Source organism: Antechinus flavipes, chromosome 2 (assembly GCF_016432865.1).
Source record: "Antechinus flavipes isolate AdamAnt ecotype Samford, QLD, Australia chromosome 2, AdamAnt_v2, whole genome shotgun sequence".
Classification (NCBI taxonomy): domain Eukaryota; kingdom Metazoa; phylum Chordata; class Mammalia; order Dasyuromorphia; family Dasyuridae; genus Antechinus; species Antechinus flavipes.
Genome location: NC_067399.1, coordinates 538,272,492 through 538,291,906, shown reverse-complemented (window position 1 = coordinate 538,291,906; position 19,415 = coordinate 538,272,492). Strand labels below are relative to the sequence as shown.

Sequence of the window (19,415 nt, the reverse complement as noted above, 5' to 3'; positions counted from 1 at the left end):
CAGTGCAGAGGCGGGGAAATGTATGACATGGAAAGATAGAAAAAAACATAGAATGTGTTATTTAAGATTGAAAGAGACTTTAAAGATGAAATAATCTAGTCTACCTCTCCTAATTTTACAAATATGAAAACTAAAGCCTGGGTAGCGAGGTGGTGCAGTGATAGAGCACCAGCCCTGAAGTCAGAAGGACTGAGTTCAGATCTGGCCTCAGACACTTACTTAATTATCACTTTAAAATGTTTATTAAACAAGTATGTATCTTCATGATGTTGTCCTACAGTCTGCATGAATGCACTTATCTCTAGCTTGTCATTAAGGATACATATGTTGCTATAGAAAGATAAGTAAAGGAAGAAAGACCAAATATATCAGCAAAACTCAATATGCATTTAAACAATAAATAACATTTAGGGTATAGAATAACATGCGTCTAGTTTGAGAGTAGATAATGTCATTGAATCCTCAAGTGTGAAAGTTTGAGTTTTCATAAAGAGGGCATGTAATAAAGAATTCATAGGCACAGTATGATTCTGAAAGAACAAGATATATGAGAGAATCATTTAAAGTAAGAATTCTTAACCTGAGGTTTTTAAGTTTTTTTTTTTTTTAACATTTTGATAACTATATTTTAATAGTTTCCTTTATAATTATAAATATTTTATTTTATGCATTTAAAAATATTATTCAACAAAAAGGGCCATAGGTTTCACCAATCTTCCAAAGGGATTCATGCAAGAGTATGCTAGAACCAGTTCACGCTTGCTTTCATGAGTCAATTGTTAATTTTTCAGTTAGTGCATTTAGATGTTAGAAATTGGCAAATGCTACAAATCATGATTTGTTTTTTATTGTTTTAGCTTAAGAATGTGATAGATAAAATGTTAATAATGTAATAATAATAATGTTAAAAAATGTTAAAGGTGTGAGATGTTTTGGAGAGCCAGTTATTAAACATTTACCATTTATCCCACAGTCCATGACAAAAAAATTCCTGACGATTCCTGGTTTAAAATAATGAGAAATTTTTATATTCAAGAAAAAGAGCTGAAGAACAAATCTCTTCATTTCTGTCTGATCTAAATTAAGGGTCACAGAAAATAAAGTGAGATTTGTATGTATTTGTGGTTAGCATTCTAAAGTACATTGTTCAAATTACTTCTTGAAACATCACGTGCTTGAAGGAAGAGGTAACAATCTTGGATATTTCATTCTTATTGATCTGTGGTCTCCTATTTGTAGTGGAAGCAGAAAACCAAGCAGTTTGATCATCTGTTTGATCTTGGTTGGTCTCCCTCAGAAGTCTGGGGGGACATGAAGCACCAGAATCTGCAAAAACATCTGAAGTGTATAAATCAAAAATAAATTCTACTTTCTCCTTGTGTAGCTGCTCCTCTCAGAGTATTTCTAGATAAACAGCCTTATTTGTTCTCCCAGGATAACTGTGATTTTAAAAAGAAGGAAATAATCTCATTTTTGAAATTAGGCAACTGAGGCAAAGCAAAACTATAATAACCAAGGCCACTTGTGGAGGATAAACATCCTAGTAGAGTGCTCTCTGAATAGACTCTCTACCTGCTCCATGATGCTCTTTGCTATAAGAATCAAAGGAGAGCCTTCCTTCCTGAGGCTTTCCCATTGGCAGATGGGATAGTAGGATAATATTCTTAAGATGTGGCCTTTAAAAATCAGCAAAGAGACAGATGCATCCAGATCTTAAGTTTGTACAATCCTAATAATATAGTGTATTATACCACAACAAAAACTTTCTCTTTTTTCCATCTGACAAAGATAATAGCATTAAGATAGTAGCTTTATTTCATAAAGGAGAAAATGAGATCCTCCTTTTGGATCACAGCAATTGTTAAGGTTTAAAAAATAAAAAAGAGAGTGTTCCTCCCATATTGCTTATTTTAGGTTATTTGATTCTAACAGGTTTTTTTTTTTTTTCCTGTAGGGAATTTTCCCTTGTATTTCCCTATATACTCTATTTATATATAAGACTGATGCAATCTTGAAATTCCCCTTTTAGTTGTAAGAAGACCAGTTCAATTATGGCATGGAATATTATGACCTCTTAAGTCCCTGGACAAAAATAAGTTGTTTTATGTGGTACAGACAAACAAAGTCTCAGTACTAGAGTTTAACAAGAGGTTTAAGTAGAATTATAATGCAAAACTCATGAACTAGGACAAACTGAAGAATTAATCCCGCCCCAGGATATTCGTGTGCATCTCTTGGAAAATCAATGCATATGTGAATCTGTTCAGTTGAGGATTTCATGGGATATACAGTTTTGTGGTTCATATACTTGACTTCAAGATTGAACTTTAAAATGTAAATATGTTTAATACATAACTGGGGGCTGGTTTTAGTCAGATGAAAATTTGTTTTTATTCGGTTTAGTTTGTGTTTTATAGTTGCCTATTTTGTATTTGATATCTTTACTGGACCTATTTTTGGCACCTAAAAGATTTTGGTTCACAATTACTTCATGGGCAGTTCAGCACTTACATGTCACCTTTAAATCTCTAGAGAAAGTGGGTCACTATTGGTTATCACTCATCAGTCATTGCATATTATTGCTGATGGTGAGTAAAAAAATCAAGTACACATATAGTACTACCTGAAAAGTTGAAATTAGAAAAATATATAATGGGTTTTTTTAGGATATTTTAATTTAGTTGTTTTTTTTTTTTTTGTTTTTTTTTTTGAAATCTGTTGGTTTTAGCCAAACCTTCTAGGAATATTAGATGAAAAAAGGGATCCTAACAGTTTTTCTTACAAGTGAAATATATTTCCTTTTTAATAGCAACTAATATTTGCTCTCTAAATACAATCTCTACTTGTATTTAAAAATACAAAAACAGACAGTCCACATTATGAACACTCAACTAACTTGTCTTACATTTACCATGCTCCAAACCAACTATATATTTATCCTTTAAAAAAAAGCATTTCACTGCTTAATATATTCTGATTCTTACCGAACATGTCCTTAAAGTTTATCTTATTTACTTATTTTTTTTAGAATTCTATATCAAAGGTTTTGTTGATTGTTAAGTTGACTGTAGAAAATCCTGGCAGGCTTTTACACTGTAGCCGATACTAGGTAAACATTTTAGTGCATGTATTTTGCTCTTTTCACTCAAGTGTGCTCTCTCCCTTTGTTTTTCTTCTACTTTATGCTGTCTCCTGAGCCAGGCTCACAGAACAATTTGGCTCCATGTGCTTTGTTAATTGGTATGTCATCTGATCCTTTGAGACCTCTCTTCAACGTGATCACTGTTTTATTGAAGTGGCTTGAGTGATGTGTTAAATGATGAAAGCAAGGACAGCGGTTTAGAAAAATGTCTCAAGATAGGTGAAGAAGATATTCAGGGCGCCATACAAGGTCATGGTCATTAAAGTAACACCATCAATTGATGTGGGGATAGGTGGTATTTCTAGGTTATATTCTACTGGCAAAGAGTAGAGCTAGAGTTTATTCCAGAGTTTTATACTTGTTGCTGGGTTTAAAAAGAAAAGTCTAAGGAGCTCAGCCTTTATATTCCTATATCTGCACATTTAGCCATTTACTCTTAATTCCTTCCAAAGTACCTCCTTATCATCTAAGTAATACATGCCTTTTTAATATATTGTAACTGTCAAATGTATGTTTTGAGTATTATCGTGTATTTTCTAGATTTGTAATTTTCTCTATAGGAATGTAGGAAATTTCAATTCATAATTAGAAAATTAAAGAATGTCATTTTCGAAAGTTTTAATTTGGTTTAACTTTTTTTAACTCACTTTGGCCAGACCTTCAAGAAACTGATCATTAATAGATGAAGAAAATGTTTCTGAGTTACAAGAAACATAGGCATTGTATATTTTAATGCCAAGTATTTCATCCAACTTTACAATATTTACAAAACTTTGGTAAATTTGGAAATTTTTAGTTCCTAAACTAATTAATTCAAAGTCTATTTTGACGTCTTCATAAGACATTTCTATTTTCATTTAAATGTCTTTTTGAATTTCAGAATAAAATTGGTTTCAGATGTTTTTATTATTGATAACTGTGAGTTATATGCCAGTCTTCATTCTGAAGCTCAGATTTTCAGAACCATATCTCTTTGCCATAATATTTATTTGATACCAAAACCTGATTTACAGGATGATAGTCATTCTGTGTTTCCATTTTTTTGTTGTAAGAGTAGGAAAAATATATCTATATGTTATTTATCTGGAGATTTTTCTTCTTTTTTCCCCCTCTCTCCCTTAGTATTTCTATATCATGGAACTACTTCACTTTTTAAGATAATATTTAGATGGCTTTCAATCAGAATGTGAGTTTTCCTTGGGAAAATGGAAAACAACAAATATACATAGATATAAGTATTTTTTCCAAGTAGATTTTAGCATGAGAAATGAGCAGTCTGATGTAATAACTGCATTCTTGGGAAATTTTAAGAACCAACTCTATTGACCTGTTTGTAGTCATGCTAAAACAAATAAATTAATATCAGAGGAGAAGTTTTAAAAAGTGACTTAGATGCTTCTCACTACTAATAGATGCATAGGACACAGTGAATTAGATGAAATAAAAATTGAAGTATTTAAGAAATACTATATAGTTTAGGCCCAGTTTTCTGTCTAGTTTTGTTCCATATTTTTCTCAGAATTTAGGCATATAATCCACCTTGATGGTATTGACTCTGTTAAACATTAATTTATCTAGACATAACTACTTTCTGATATATCTAGAAAACAGGTATTAATGGTGAAGTGTGAGTAGCTAACAGATTACTTTGCCTATCTTGAAATGTATCAAAGATTTGTGATTTCATCAGTATAGATAATGTCTTTGCCTATGTAGATGAGCACACTTTTTGCCTTTAATAAATGTTTTCATGAGTTTGCTATGAGCAGAAACATTCAGCTTCCCGTGGTTCTTTTGATAATTTGTCTCTTCATACTAGTTTGGCTGCTCTTTGCACAATAACACATATAAAGTGTCTCAAAAAGTTTTGGTACAGTTTTAAGTTATTTAAACAAAGTTTTAAATTACACCAAGGCTTTTGGGACATCCTTTGTAGTCTGTTCCTAAGTCTGTTTTTGAATATTTGCCAATGTAGTAAGAATTGGCAGAGTTGGTACTCCATTAGCATAGCCTTCAAGAAACTGGAGTCCATTCTGAATCCCTGATGAGGTTTTAGAATAGGAATTTAGTGGAAGAGAACTTCTGAAATATTATCGTAAAATATTTGTTGAGCTTAATTTATTGAGTACCTAGTCCTAAACTAAATACTTGGAAATTTAACAATATTTAAATGTGGTTCCCAATTCTGAATAGTTTATATCTAATAAAGTATATAACCATACTCTGCATGCCCTAGAAATCACAAATAACAAGTGGCATAGCATCTCTATTATTACCTGGTAAATTAGAACATTCAGCTTTGATTATGATATGCACTTTTTTGGACCATTGTACAAAAAAGGGACAGATTTTAAGTCTAATAAAAGTAGTTGATAACTAATGATTTTTGGATGTCTTGTAATAGTAAGAATAGATAATCTTTAGTCCATTGCAATCAACTTTTCTGTATCATAAAAGCTATTCCCAAAGTTGGCACTGGTTGACCACACTGCACACACTCAGTGCAAATACTAAACATTTAAATTAGTATTGAAGAGATTTCCTATTCTTCCCTGGGTGAACTTTATTAAGGATTAAATATGGAAATTGGATCTGATTTCTGTATTTATCTTATGTGCTGGGGCATCCCATGAAGAAACTGACTTGCTGATCATATTTGTCTGCAGGAAACCAGTGATAGACAAAGAAAAGGTACATCCAAAAGCATGAGAAATGTCAAGACAATTTCCAAGATTTAGAACTATGTAGTCCTCTGACCTTTTGGCTAAAATATTATTGTACAAAAAAGTATAAAGTAGCATCTGCTGCCCATCCTCTCTAATCCCTAATCCCATAATGGGCTTCCAGTTATGTTTTAGCCAACTTTTCTTCAGTGACTAGTTGGGGAGTTTCTATTACAACTTTTTACATAATGAGGTTAAAACATTTACTAGCAATAGATACACAATGTTTTGTTGTGGTTCATTTTCCATCATGTCTGACTCTTTGGGATCCCATATATGATCTTCTTGGCAAAGGTAATGGAGCAGTTTGCCATTTCCTTCTCCAGCTCTTTTTATAAATGAAGAAACTGAGGCAAATAGAGATAAGTGACTTGCCCAGAATTACACAGCTAGTAAGTTTCTGGGCTCAAATTTGAATTCAGGATGATGAGTCAAGAAAAGTGTCAAAGTACAGATTAATGTCTCTTTATCAGGAATGCCGTAGAAAGATTTTTTTTCCCAACTTCCAGTGACTTCTAATATATTTTCCAAATCTAGAATTCTACGATTCTGTGATATTTCTCCAGCTAACATTGTGACATCTCTAGAAACTTCATTTACTTTTGTCTATGACTTCATGAACAGTACCAGTAATTAAATTAGTTGTTCTTTTAAAGACTATGAACAAAAATCCTATTTGTGCAGAGATTCTGTATGTCATTTGCTAGCACAATCATTTTAATAAATGGTATTACAGTATGCAACATGGTACTTTGTAAGTACTAAAGCATTTATATATTTACAAATGCTTTTAATTTTTATGATAACTCTCTGAATTTTCCTACAGTATTCCTGACAGATGGGCACTAATCTCAGCTTTGATCCTACTTATGATAGAGAGCAACTAGGTGCCATAGTGCACAGAGCACTAGGACCTGGAGTCAGGAAGATTGATTATTCCTTCTCCTGAGTTCAAATGTGGCTTCAGACCCTGGGCAAGTCACTTTACCCTGTTTGCCTCAGTTTCCTCATCTGTAAAATAAGCTGGAGAAGAAAATGACAAACCACTCTGTTATCTTTGCCAAGAAAATTACAAATGGAGTCACAAAGAGTATGGACATGACTGAAACAGCTGAATAACAACATGTGAGATAGGGCTGGTGTTATCATCTCCATCTGACATAAGAAGTAATTCAGGTAGATTATATTATAACTTGCCCATCAATAAAACTTATTGAAAAGCAAATTCTTGCCCAAGGTCACCAGAAAAGAGAATAGTTAGAACTTAGCTAGCTGTCTTAACTCCTACTCCAGTGTTTTTTTCACTGTATCAAAGAGGAGAGCAAAGAAATAAGAGGGGAGGGGAAGGTGTTAGTACTGTCTCAAATGAGATGGTATTCATAAGGCACTTTGCAGATCTTAAAGCTCTATGTATAAGTTTACTTGTAAACAGACAAATAAAAATAGCATTTTTTGTATAATCTGTATGTTATCTGTTTAAAGGGATTATAGAAGGTAGCTTTGTTTACTAACAAAAGCAAAAGAGACTTCCCAGATTTCTGCCATTTGTAGCAATTTATCAGGAGCCTTCCCCGGACCTATAGCTGAACGATGGGGTTTGTCATGTTCCAACTTACCAAAAGTAAAGATGGATTGCACAAATGCTGAAAAACAACAGGAACATTGTGTTCCTAGCACTAGGCAGAACAAGGCATTGACCTTACTTGATTCTAACTTGATTGGCTTTGAAATATCTACAGATCATCAGAACCATGTAGACTAGGGTACATTTTGAAGGCTCATTGTTATAAGACTCATTAAATAGAAGAGTTGAGAAAAGAAGAGCATTGAATGCCTATCCCAGACATATGCATCCAGAGTTTCCTGTTGTGATAATAACTGTGAACTTCTAGAAGATAAAAGTAAACATTAAGTAAATATATTAAAATAATCATTCTTTTACTCTTGGAGATTACAAGTATTTTTTAAATTAAACACAGATTTGAGTGCTTTGGGAAGGGTATTACAAATTTGACCTTTTCTTCTTGTCATAGCTTAACTTTATTTAAACTAAGAAAATTCATTGCTGTTTTTTTTTAAACTACCCATTTAAACAATGAAACTGAAATATGAAAAATTGTCATTTTCTTTAACATATTTTTCTATAGTAGTAACAAATAAACAGGGCTCATTTGAGTGAGACTTGCAAACCCCAAATCAAGAATTTCTAACATTCATCAGAGATATGTAAAAGAAAAATTGGATGAATTTGTCTTATGTTAAAATTCTACCTGTGAAAGATCATCATCATAGGATTAGAACTGGAAGGGACCTTAGAGGCCACCTAGTCCATCCCTCTCATTTTGCAAATGAGAATACTGAGAGCCAAGGCAGGTAACTGACATTTTTGCAAGGTCACACAGTAAAGGGACAGATCTGAGACTTTGACCCAGGTCCTTTGGTTCTAGAGTCAGGACTAATCCCACTATGCCATGCTACCAACCTGAGAGTGAAGAATCACATAAATAAAAAGCACAGTATGGATCTGTCATTTTAATCATCAAGTCAAACAACTTTGAATTAACACAAACCTTGTACAAGGTTTAGTGTCAAGTGGCGTAAGATATACAAAGTAGTATAAAGTGTTCTTATGAACATCAAGGAACTTATACTCCAACCAGACAAACCATGAATACGTTGAATACTACTTTAGTACCTCAAGGATATGTTATTTAGATTGTGAATCAGAACTTTTCAATACCTTATCAGAACATCTTCTTAAATTTTTGTGACTGAAAACTCCTAATGAGCTTCTGCCAGGCTTATCTAGTATGATCTTCCACTAGTGGACACAGCCCATCACCAAGCCTGTACCTAGCATCTTCCAAACTTGGGGGGGCCCTTCCAGAGTTTGTGTTACACTGGGAGAATCTTTGAGAAAGCAGGGTCTCTTATCCACCAGGAGGAATCAACAGGATGAGACTTTAAAAGGAGAAACATTCATGTGCCAAATATATCTATGCTTTCATCCATTTGGGTATTCCCTCCAAAAATGCAGGTTGCAATAAATCATCTTGTCCCTCTCTCCAATAGAGACATGAGCCATCTATTAGTTAACCCTATTGTCATGTAACTAGCCCATCTTGTTTTTCAATTACATGTTTCTTTGATAACGTCATTTGCACTGCTTTCCCTTGGTAACTCATGTTCCACATCTCTTCAGTGTGGAACAATGGAAATAGTGCAGAGGACCTGACTTCAAATACTAACCTTGTAGCTTATTTACTCATTCAGTCTCAGGCAACTAACTTAGTCACTTTGAATGTACATTTCCTCCATTTTAAAATGAAGAGTTTGGATCAGATCATTTCTAAAGTCCAGTGTAACCCTACAAACATAATCATCCAATCTGGGATCCTAACATGACAGATCATGAAACACTAGTCTCTGAAGAGGAAACATGTGCCAGTGTTTAGGTTTTTTAAACCAACAAAAATAATAAAACCCAGACACAGAGGATTTGACAAGATAAAGTATTTCCAGATGAATGGTAGAAAGAGTGATTGGTGTGAACACAGAAGAGGAATAGAACTCTATGGAATAAAGAGAGTTCTGAGGAGGTTTCATGGAAGAAGAGCTTAAGTGGCTATTAAAGGATAGATAGGTTAAAATTCCATCTGTCCATCTGTTGCTCCTCCTCTTAACAAGAAAAACAAATGCCATTGGTGGTGCATTTTGAGCTGCGCAGATATATTTGCAGTAAATTCACTTTTCACTTGGAAAAATAAAATGTTTGCTCTCATTCATCATGAGTAAACTATATCATTTTTTAATTCAGAATTGCTCACTGCAATCCCCCTCAGTGCATAGAATACGATTAAAAAAGAGACCTTTACAGCCATTTTAAGTGACTTGGAGAGATTTAGCTATATGCTCAGATATTGTAATTACCAGTGCTCTGAACAGAGCCACTGATGAAAATCAACATGGAACAATTAAAATGTCTTTAAAACTACAATTTGGGGAGTCTCAATATGGAGATTTTTTTTTTTTAAACAACTGCTAGCTGTCCCATGTTTACTCTAGGTTAGCTGAAAAGTTATATTTAAGCTAAACATCTATATTCTATGAAGGGAATATTTTGATAGGTTTCTTTTGTTGGGTCTATGTGTAAGTTCCTAGGCCTTTTGGAAAGAGAGGAATTATGAAAGCGAAGTCACAGTGTGTTTTTGAGGTCAGATATGGGTGCGACCAAGATTCAAAGAATCAAAGCAGTAGCCTTCAGCATGAAGCCTACTTTTTATCATCCTTACCCAGCCATCACAATGAAGAAAGACAGTGTCCAGCTGTAGCAGCAGTTTGGTAGTGGGAGAATTAGAAGTAAAGGTACTAGTGCCTGAGGGGTGGGTCATGAATTAATAATTGCTATGTGGCGGATGAGCCCCTTCAGAAGAGCTGAAAATGAGGAAGTTGCCTTGCAGAGAGCTATCAATCACTCAGTGACCATAACTTCCAGTAATTAGTGTATTTTATGGGCCTTTGCTTCAGTGGCTCGAAAGCACATATGCTCCAGTCACAGCTAAACTTTGCCGGAGTAATATTCCAGGATGATTTATCCTCCTGCTGCACTGGGATGTAACCCTATATTAGGTGAAGATTGTGAACTAAGCTGCAATAAAGTGTAAGTTTAGGTACAGTTTGCCCAGGTTGAGACCTCCATGTATCATGCTTTCCAACATTCACAGTTCGGCTGCAGTGGGCAATCATTTTTAACAGTGAAATAAATACAGCAATTAAAGGAACAACATTAGGATATTGTACTTGTGAATTACTGTTGCCCTCTCCCCATATAAGCACCCGCTGTAATAAACCCATCTCTAATTAAAAAAAAAAAAAAAAAACACACTATTAGAGGCATTTATTCGTAATGCTTTCTTTTCTGTATTATTATTATTATTAGCAATTTACTGAGTAAAACATAGAACATTTAGAATGACAGATAAGTGTGCTGTTTATTTTATTTATTTTGGCATCTTTGTGTTTGGGTCCCCCAAGTTAAAGGCATTACTTAGAATTGTGCTTTATAGGAAAAGCCTAGTAAGGATGTTGCTGCTTGTTCTTTATAAGCAAGCACTGAAATATGTTAAAAAGCACAAGTGATGTAGATGGAGCCAGGGGCCAAAATGTCAGGATGGGGAATCTCACCCCTCTCACAAAGAAAAAATATATTATTTGCAAGATCTCCTGAGAGCACAGAATTCTCTCTTTAGGCATAATGGATAATACACTGTACTTTCAGGAATTTTTGTAGAAAATATACTTGCTCATTGTCTAAGCATTGATGGAACCCAGAGTTCTTCATTATTTAATAAGTTCTGCTGCTAGGCCATAATGTGAGGTTGGGCAAATTCTGATACTTCCTTAGTATCCTCTAGAAAACAATGACAGGAACTCTGTTTGCGATGGAGTTTTTGGAAATCTTTTAGAGGAATGAATTATGGGAAAATCAAGCATTGACAGTAGACTAACAAGATCACTGTTCTTCTCCAAACATTACAAGATATTTCCCTATCATTTTAATAAGTTTCCTTAAATTTGCTTAATTAAGCCCTAGCAATAAACTTCATTTCTAAAGTCCAGAGATTGAAAGGAGTACATAGTCTGGCACTATTGTCATATTTATTGCCTTGTCTTTAATTTGCAATGTATTTTAATATCGTACAAGTTAAAAAATAATAGTGAAACAAACTAATTGTCTTTAATTAAAGTGAATTAGGTTTTGAATTTAATATATTTGTTGTAGTAAAACTGATAACGGAGAGTGTCCCAAAGGTTATTAGGCCATATTTCTGTTGGGCCTGATGGTATTAGTAATAACCCTCTTCTTCATAGTTCTAGACATGAACAAATATGTCACTTCATCAGTCTCTGTTACTCGCACTTATGCCCCTCCGCAGGGGTTGCAGATTCCACAAGTTATCAGCTAATGGCGTTATACATTAAAAATTGAAGCTTCCCTCACTCCGAGGCCATTCAAGGCTTTGTTCTTAAGCCCTAGACACTTTGGAGTGCAGCTGCAAACTATAGGCAGAAGATTAAATTAATTTGTAACTCTTTTTTTTTTTTTTTTTTGGTCCTGCATTACTAAATCCTCCACATTTAATTGAAACCCTACTTCAAGATGCTTTGTGTTTCTGCTCTTCTTTGTTGTCAGTTGAACCACGGAAGCACTTTAACACTGGTAAATTGCTGTGATATCCTTAGCATTTTTTTTTTTTTTTGCCATGCAATAAGAGGACAGTGAAATTGATATATGAGAAGGAAAGTAAAATCTTAAGGTAGATTTTGAGATATTTAATATTTATTGAAGTCCTTCACCAGCATAGTTTCAGATGATTTAAACGATCTATCTAGAAGTGAGTAAATTGGTCTTGGAATGAAATCTCACCTAGGGAATTTTATGTAATCCAGTAGTTAAGTCTGATTTTTGAAAGTTTCCCCATGTCTGAATGTTTCAGACTGGCTGCTGCTTTTCTATAAAATGAGGGTTTAACAGCAGCACACAATCTAAATGCAAAATCCTTAGATGGAAATTTAATTGTGTAAAATGTGCACGAGGTAATTAAGAACAAATTTTAGAACATTTCAGACTATAAAGTCCTCCCTCAGCTAGATCACTGGCTATATGGTAACTGCTTATTTTCAATTTGCAGTTATGGGGAGAAACATAGAATGTATCTAAATTAAGAATAAAAAAAATCACACGTTCTTCAGCATAACTGTAAATTTTAAAACTACTGGCACAGTGTAGTTACTAAACTAAGGAGACGTCATCACCTAAATATATGTCCCAAACATCCTTTTCTTACTTGTTTTCCAAGGACAGTGGGTTTTCTTTGTCATTAGTACCTTAGCAATATAGATAATTCTTATTGGCAAGGAAAATTATTTCCATCGTTTGACTAAATAAGAGTTCCATTTTCTAACTTTTTAGCTTACATTTTTACAGAATTTCTGCCTTGTACTTTTCTCTCAATTATCATTATCCTACACATATTTGAGCTTCAGATTTTCAAATTCAACTATATGAAAATGCCTCAAACCAATACTCTTAAGAATGGGATGAATCCCTAGTGTGATGAGCTCTGTAGGAGAAGTGACTCAGAATACATTCCTAGTTTTATAATAAAATATTAGCAACTTGGTTTTATTCAAATGTATTCCCAACTGGTAAATGTTTTTAGAGCATTCTTTTTTGCCTTTTAAATAATAAACTTACCCATAATAAGCATAGTGTTCTGCAGTTTGCTGAATCTTAAGTATTTGGAATCAAAATGCACTTAAAAAACCAAACCAAAAAAAAAAAAAAAAATGCTAAATAGTATCCAAGAGAAAGGGGGAAAATGAAGCTTTTCCAGAGCTTCTGTGCTGCCCTCCTCCTGGGAGTAAAGAGGAAGTGAGTCTTTTGATAGATTGCTTATTGCTTGTGAGCTCCTGTATTTTTAAGTGTACTTTTTTTATTGGACCTAAGCTGCCTATTTTTAAATGCTTCTTTCGTAAAGATGATAAAGGCAGCAAAAATTTCTATTGGCATAGCCTTAATCTGTTTGCTTTGTTGGGATTCTTTTTTTTTTCTTTACTTTAACTGTTAACCTATTTATAAATCTAAATCTACATACAAAGGTCATTGGTTGGCTGAACTTAAACCATTTTACTCAGTAAATTTAATTAAGAAAATACAGTGCAACTCATAAGCAAATGAGTTTTTTCCTAGTTTTAAACCAAACCACCCTCTTGAGTGCTGATTGCCTTGCTCGACCCCTGGTGATACAGAAACAGGCAAAATTAAAAAGGACATTAAAGCTTCATTAAATCTGAAACACATTTAGTACAGTGACATATCTGCAGGCCATTTCAGGGAAGATTACATACTCTCTTTTGTAAGTTTTCTAATTTATAATACCTTGACAATATAAAGGGGGGGTGGGGGTGGGATTAGAGAAGAATGCAAATAGATCAATAGAGCAGTAGGGGTAAAAGACACAGAACCCATGTTTGACTGTTTCTGAATTTTTCACTGGTAGTGTATGCTCTCTCTTACCCATAATGGATTCATTGATTTAAAAAAACAACAAAAAAAAACTTTTGACAGCCCCATAAAGAACTTGTTCTTCCTGCACTAGAATCTGCCCAGAGTCTTTTTCCTTATTCACTGTCTGAAAAAAAGAGTTCGACAAAGGTCCGAATTGGTCTTCCATCGTGATACTGCCTCTCATTTTCCTTCTACTTTGCCACTATTGTGATGTATAAATATTGGTGCTGCATCAGCTCTGGGAACACAGGAAAATGGAGAGTTGACACCCTTCCTCATTGTGCCAGCCCCAAAGCGCCACTGCTCGTTTCCACTCAGTCCACAAGTTAGGAGTGTTGCTTCCTTGGAAATATGTCTCATAATGACAAGTAATGGAGGGGGAAGGATTGTGCTCCTGTTACAGTGGCCTCTGCTGGTCATGGCTAAGGAGCCATTCTCCGGTCCTCCAGTGCTCAGGCAGTACCTTGAAAAGGATTCTCCTGGGAGATGAGTTGACACGGGGGATGAGGTTCAGTAGGATGTCAGGGAAGTGTACAAGAAAAAGAAAGCATGGCTAGTCACAGACTGATGAGTTCACGAGTTCAAACTCTGCCCCTATCCCTGAGCCTCTAGTCTTTACTTCGAAGCAAAGACTCCCAAATTGACCAGCCCACCTTGAATTTTCATTAACCAGTTTTCTTGCCTGTAGGAACTGGGTAAATATAAAGTTATGCTTAAACCATTTTTGACTTTCACTAGCCAAAAAAAAACAAGTGCTTATTTCCAAAAAGTCGGGCATTTCAAGAAGAAATGTTTAGAAATATGATGGACTGGTTTTTGTTTTTGGTGTTTGATTTTGTTTTTTTAACACATGAGAAGAATGGACCTCTTCCATTTCTTTTTTTTAAATACTCCATGTCCTTTTTTTCTCTCCTTTAACTCAAAAAAGTCAAGGATCAGTATATTTATCAAAAGGATGTTTTCTGAATTGATACAAGCATCTTTTCCTGATATAGTAAGCATCAGGCTTAGGCTGTGCTATGAGTAAAGTTTTTACCCCATAGCTGGTCAGATAAAATTCAGCACTTTGCTTTATCTTGCCTTTTTTAGGTGAAATAAATTTTTCTTGGTAATTGTCTAGCTCTATGAAAAGAATACATGTGAAACATATAATCTAGAGATCAGCATAATGCTAGGCAGCAGCTTTTAGTGAGCCATCACTGTCTGTCATATCTGTATAGAATGGTATGCACCCTTAATCAACATATTATTGACATGACAGCCCATAATGACTCCTGAATCATTATGCAAACTCCATTGGCATGAAGCACTGTATTTACAAAATATTAGGGTGAAAATTCAACACAATATGTGGGGACAAAGTAGCATACTTCACACTTTAAGGTATTTTGTGGACATGCAATAAGCAGGCTCAAAAAAAGAAATCTATTACAGGTTTTGCTAATGTTCCCATTTATTGTATCCTTTCTATTTATGTTAGGAAAGGAACAAAGTACAGAACAGAAAAATTTTTGAATTAACTTAATGGTCCCATCAAATATTGAATATTAATATATCCTTCATAGATGAGGTAAGACTATAAAATAATGGAACTGCTCATTAGACAAACACAACTAACACATCTAAATGAATATTTTCGCTTCAAAGAGATCACTGGAGGAAACTATAATCGTATTCTAACTCTTCTGCCTTTGTTCAAACTACTTTATACATTTTTTAAACATATCTTCAGTGCTGCTAAATTTCAAACCCTTGAAGATAAATAAAATATTTGGAAACAATTAAATGTAGCTTATTGACTCATTCCACAGTATCATTTATTAAGACATTCCTCTCTGCAATACAATCCAATAAGCATTTATTTAGTACCTTCTATTTGCTAGGTTGATAACAATGACAAAATGTAAGTACTTTCCACCATCAAAAGGCTTATGTTTTATTGTATTGAATGCACAGCATATTTTAGACATTTGAAGATATAAAAAAGGTAAATAAGACACAGTTCTTACCCTCAAAGAAGTTATAATTCAAAACTGAATCTGGTGCCAGGTAGCTAAGTAGGAGACTGGAATCAAGCTGAGAAATCCTGTTACTGGTCCAAAATAGAGTATAGCTATAAAGGTAATGAGACTAGTTTTTTTGTGACTCTAAAAGCAATTCCACTAAAAGGAATTAAATTTTATACAATGACATATTTTATGACTTTTCAAGGTGACTAAAGATTATGACTCATTTAAATGTGAAACTTCTGGCACATTTGCTTTATACATACATATATGGTTTTATAATTTTCTTTTCTTGGGTAAGTTATTCATTTTACTGATAAAAAGCAGGAGACCAAGATTTTAAAAGTTACAAATAGTAGAATTACAGCTAGAGCAATGAAAGTTACTAGACTTCTAATCACAGCTTCTAAGTCAATCTTCATGTATTTTCCCTTTTTTCTTTCTTGATCTAGCTTCATAATCTTGGAATATGATGTTTTTTCAACATCAACAGCTAAATGCTAGAAAATCACTAATAAGAGTCCAGATGGAGATATTCTTGTAATTCCATGATGTTGTACCTCCCAGAATCATAAAGTACTTGACTAGAAATAATTATTCCCATTTTATAGAAGGAAGGCCAAAACTATGAGAGCTTACCCAATTTGACAGTTATTTCTGTAATAATATATTCATTATAAAGGCATAATAGTAGAAATGTTGAACTTGAAACAGGAAGACCTGAGCTCAAATACAGCCTCAGATAGCCATGTGATTCTGGGAAAGTCACCTAACTTTTTAAAGCCTTACTTTTCTTAATCTATAAACTGGACATATTAGTTACACCTACCTCACAAGATCCTCATGAAGATAAAATGGGATAATATATGTAAATCACTATATTAAAGTCTGCTATCTACTTATTAAGAAACTGGTAAGTATTCAACTATATAGTTATTTTAAGTGTCAGTACATAAAATATGTAAGTCTAAATGATGTTTACATAATTGTTATTATTGCAGAGAGATTTTGAAGGAGACTTTAAGGTGTTAAAAGTATAATATTTCTTCAAGGAAACAATACCATCCATTTAATTGTCCATTCTAAATACAGCTTTTAATAGGATTACAGGATTATTTTTAGGTCAAGTGTTTAACATGATGGGGGAGGGGAAGTGGTTTGTTCTGCTGGATGCAATTGTGAAATTTAGTACTTGTCTGTCTTAAGGAAATCTACCCCGCATGCAAATCTATAACTAGACAAATATTATTTCCTTTCCCAGCTTGCTCTTGGGAGGTTTCCATATCCTCAGGTAAGATTGTTCATTACTGCCGTTCGCCACTGTGACATTCATTCCTATGTATGAAGGTGCAGGGAGCAATCATGAACATTTGAGCCACATACAAATAAATCTGTCCTGTTAAATTGAAAAGTGATATCTTAAAACAGTCATTTAGAAGTCTCTATTGATTTTTTATTTTATTTTTTTCTTTGTGGCTCCAGATTTTTTATTTTTGTGAGACCGATGGAAGCAATAATCACGCTGCTTCTTTGTGAGACTTTGGCATTGTTTTTATGCAGCCTCGGTTCCTGCACTACATGCTTACATTGTGCAGTGAGGAAGAAAAGCCCCCTTTCCCTTATTTCTTCTTGGGATTTTGAATTTAATTGAAATGGTTTGAAGTGAAAGACTAAAAGGGAAATCTGGCCTAGGTCACTGTTTCAGTGTTTTGGTAATCAAATTCAATATCATTTGCACTAAATTTTATAAGGGAGTTTGATTTTGCTTTTTTTAGTGCCCTCTTCCCTATTCTCTCCTCCCCACTCCTTTATTCTCCCATTTCAGAACATAGATTCTTCAATACACTAACATTAATCACTAAATTCTAAATATTGCTTCAAAATACTTATTCCAAAAATATTCGAGAACTAAAAATATAAGCTACATTTTCATTCGAAAACAATTCCCCACTGTGGGCGGAAAAAAATTAAGTGAAATACCCAAGGGGGTGAAGGGGTGGGTGAGTATCAAATGAATAATTTGAACGTTTTCCTCTGGTTTACACTCACTGTTTTTCTGGCATCTTGGTCTGTACAGGCCAGAGTGCCTGGAGGCATGTCTGATTTAAAGGTGGTGTTGGTCTCTGCTCTTTAAGCATCTATTAACTTGCTATTATTATGCAAATAACTGTTGTATTACACATACTAATTTATGCGTGGTTAGATTATGCAGATGCATCACAACCGTGGTTATTGAATAATAGGATGGAACTCATTCTCTTTACCATCTTTATAAGCTGTTTTAAACAAATTCTCTAGGTACCCATGTGGGAAACCTCTTGTTTCCTGTCCTTTTTAAAGCTCAAGCTGTCTGATGGCCCGGAGAAGCCATCCAGGTTGTTAGCAGGTTGTATCACAGTATTGTAGCCATCTTTTTCATGTTGGCCAGTTCTTTTGTGTAGCCACTAGCCTGACATTCATGCTAACATTAATTCTGAAGGAAATTTTAGTGTACCAGTTCTTCATACTTTTGACCTATGCATGTGTAATATATGTAACATGCATAATACAGATTATGAATCTGGATTACATTTTGGGCCAAATCTCATGTTGGGCAAGTAAATTTTAAATCATTTATTTAGAACATTTTATTCCAACTCACAAAACTGAAAAAGCACACAAGGCTGCATCCACAAATTTTGTGGTCCATATTCCAAAGATGACAAAAGATGAAGCCATTGCCATATGTTTGGGGGTTTATTTTTAAATAGACAATGAATGATGTACTCTTAAGAAATCACAATGGCTGATAGTTTCTGAGACATGAAGAGTTAAAGGCTAAGACAGAACTTTGAAAAGAGCCCTGTATTCTGACAATGCCTACATGGTAGCAATTCTGGTCTATTGGGCACCTACTGGGCATTTTTTCTTAATGTCTAAATACACATTTACTTGATCGGTCAAGTGGAAGTCGGAAAATTCAAATACACTGAACTCCCTAGTTAGCACTGACCTTTATGCCAGAGTAGTAAGAAGCAGTTTTCCTTGACTCCTGATTGAGTGTTGTCACCAAATAAAAATTTTATTAGAAGCAGCTTTTGACACCATCAGCCCTATTTCCCAGAGCTAAAGTTACAAACAAAACTTTGTCTCCTTGCTCAAAGCCAGCAATGATTTATGCTGTGTTTTGAGTTGACATATTTGATTTTACTTGTTTCACATCCTTGTAGTATAGTGTCATGTAGGCTAGAGGTGGGGGAAATAGTACTTTTCTACCCTCTTCTACTCAGGCCTCCCTCTTAAAAAAAAAAAAAAAAAGTTGTTACAAGAGATATCTCTAGTATTTATGCTTATTTCTAACACTAGACTATGCCATAAAATCTGCCTAGTACTTACTTTGACAATATAGTAATTAAGCATACTTAGCCATACAACTCACACTACAGGTATTGTTGTATTCATTTTACATGCCCAGAGAGGTTAAATGACTTGCC

The 19,415-nt window shown here is 34.2% G+C and overlaps 1 protein-coding gene across 7 annotated transcripts in view; it reads left to right on the top strand.

The window, feature by feature from the left end:
• The window catches only part of MAP2K5 (mitogen-activated protein kinase kinase 5), a 317,449-nt gene that overhangs the window by 216,938 nt on the left and 81,096 nt on the right, over window positions 1-19,415 (top strand). For 5 of the 7 annotated variants that reach the window (XM_051980795.1, XM_051980793.1, XM_051980797.1 and 2 more), the window contains exon 17: window positions 17,204-17,233. The exons of the other annotated variants lie outside the window; for them this stretch is intronic. In XM_051980795.1, the coding sequence (XP_051836755.1) occupies window positions 17,204-17,233 (30 nt within the window). The remainder of the gene's footprint in view (window positions 1-17,203; window positions 17,234-19,415) is intronic. 7 annotated transcript variants of the gene reach the window in all.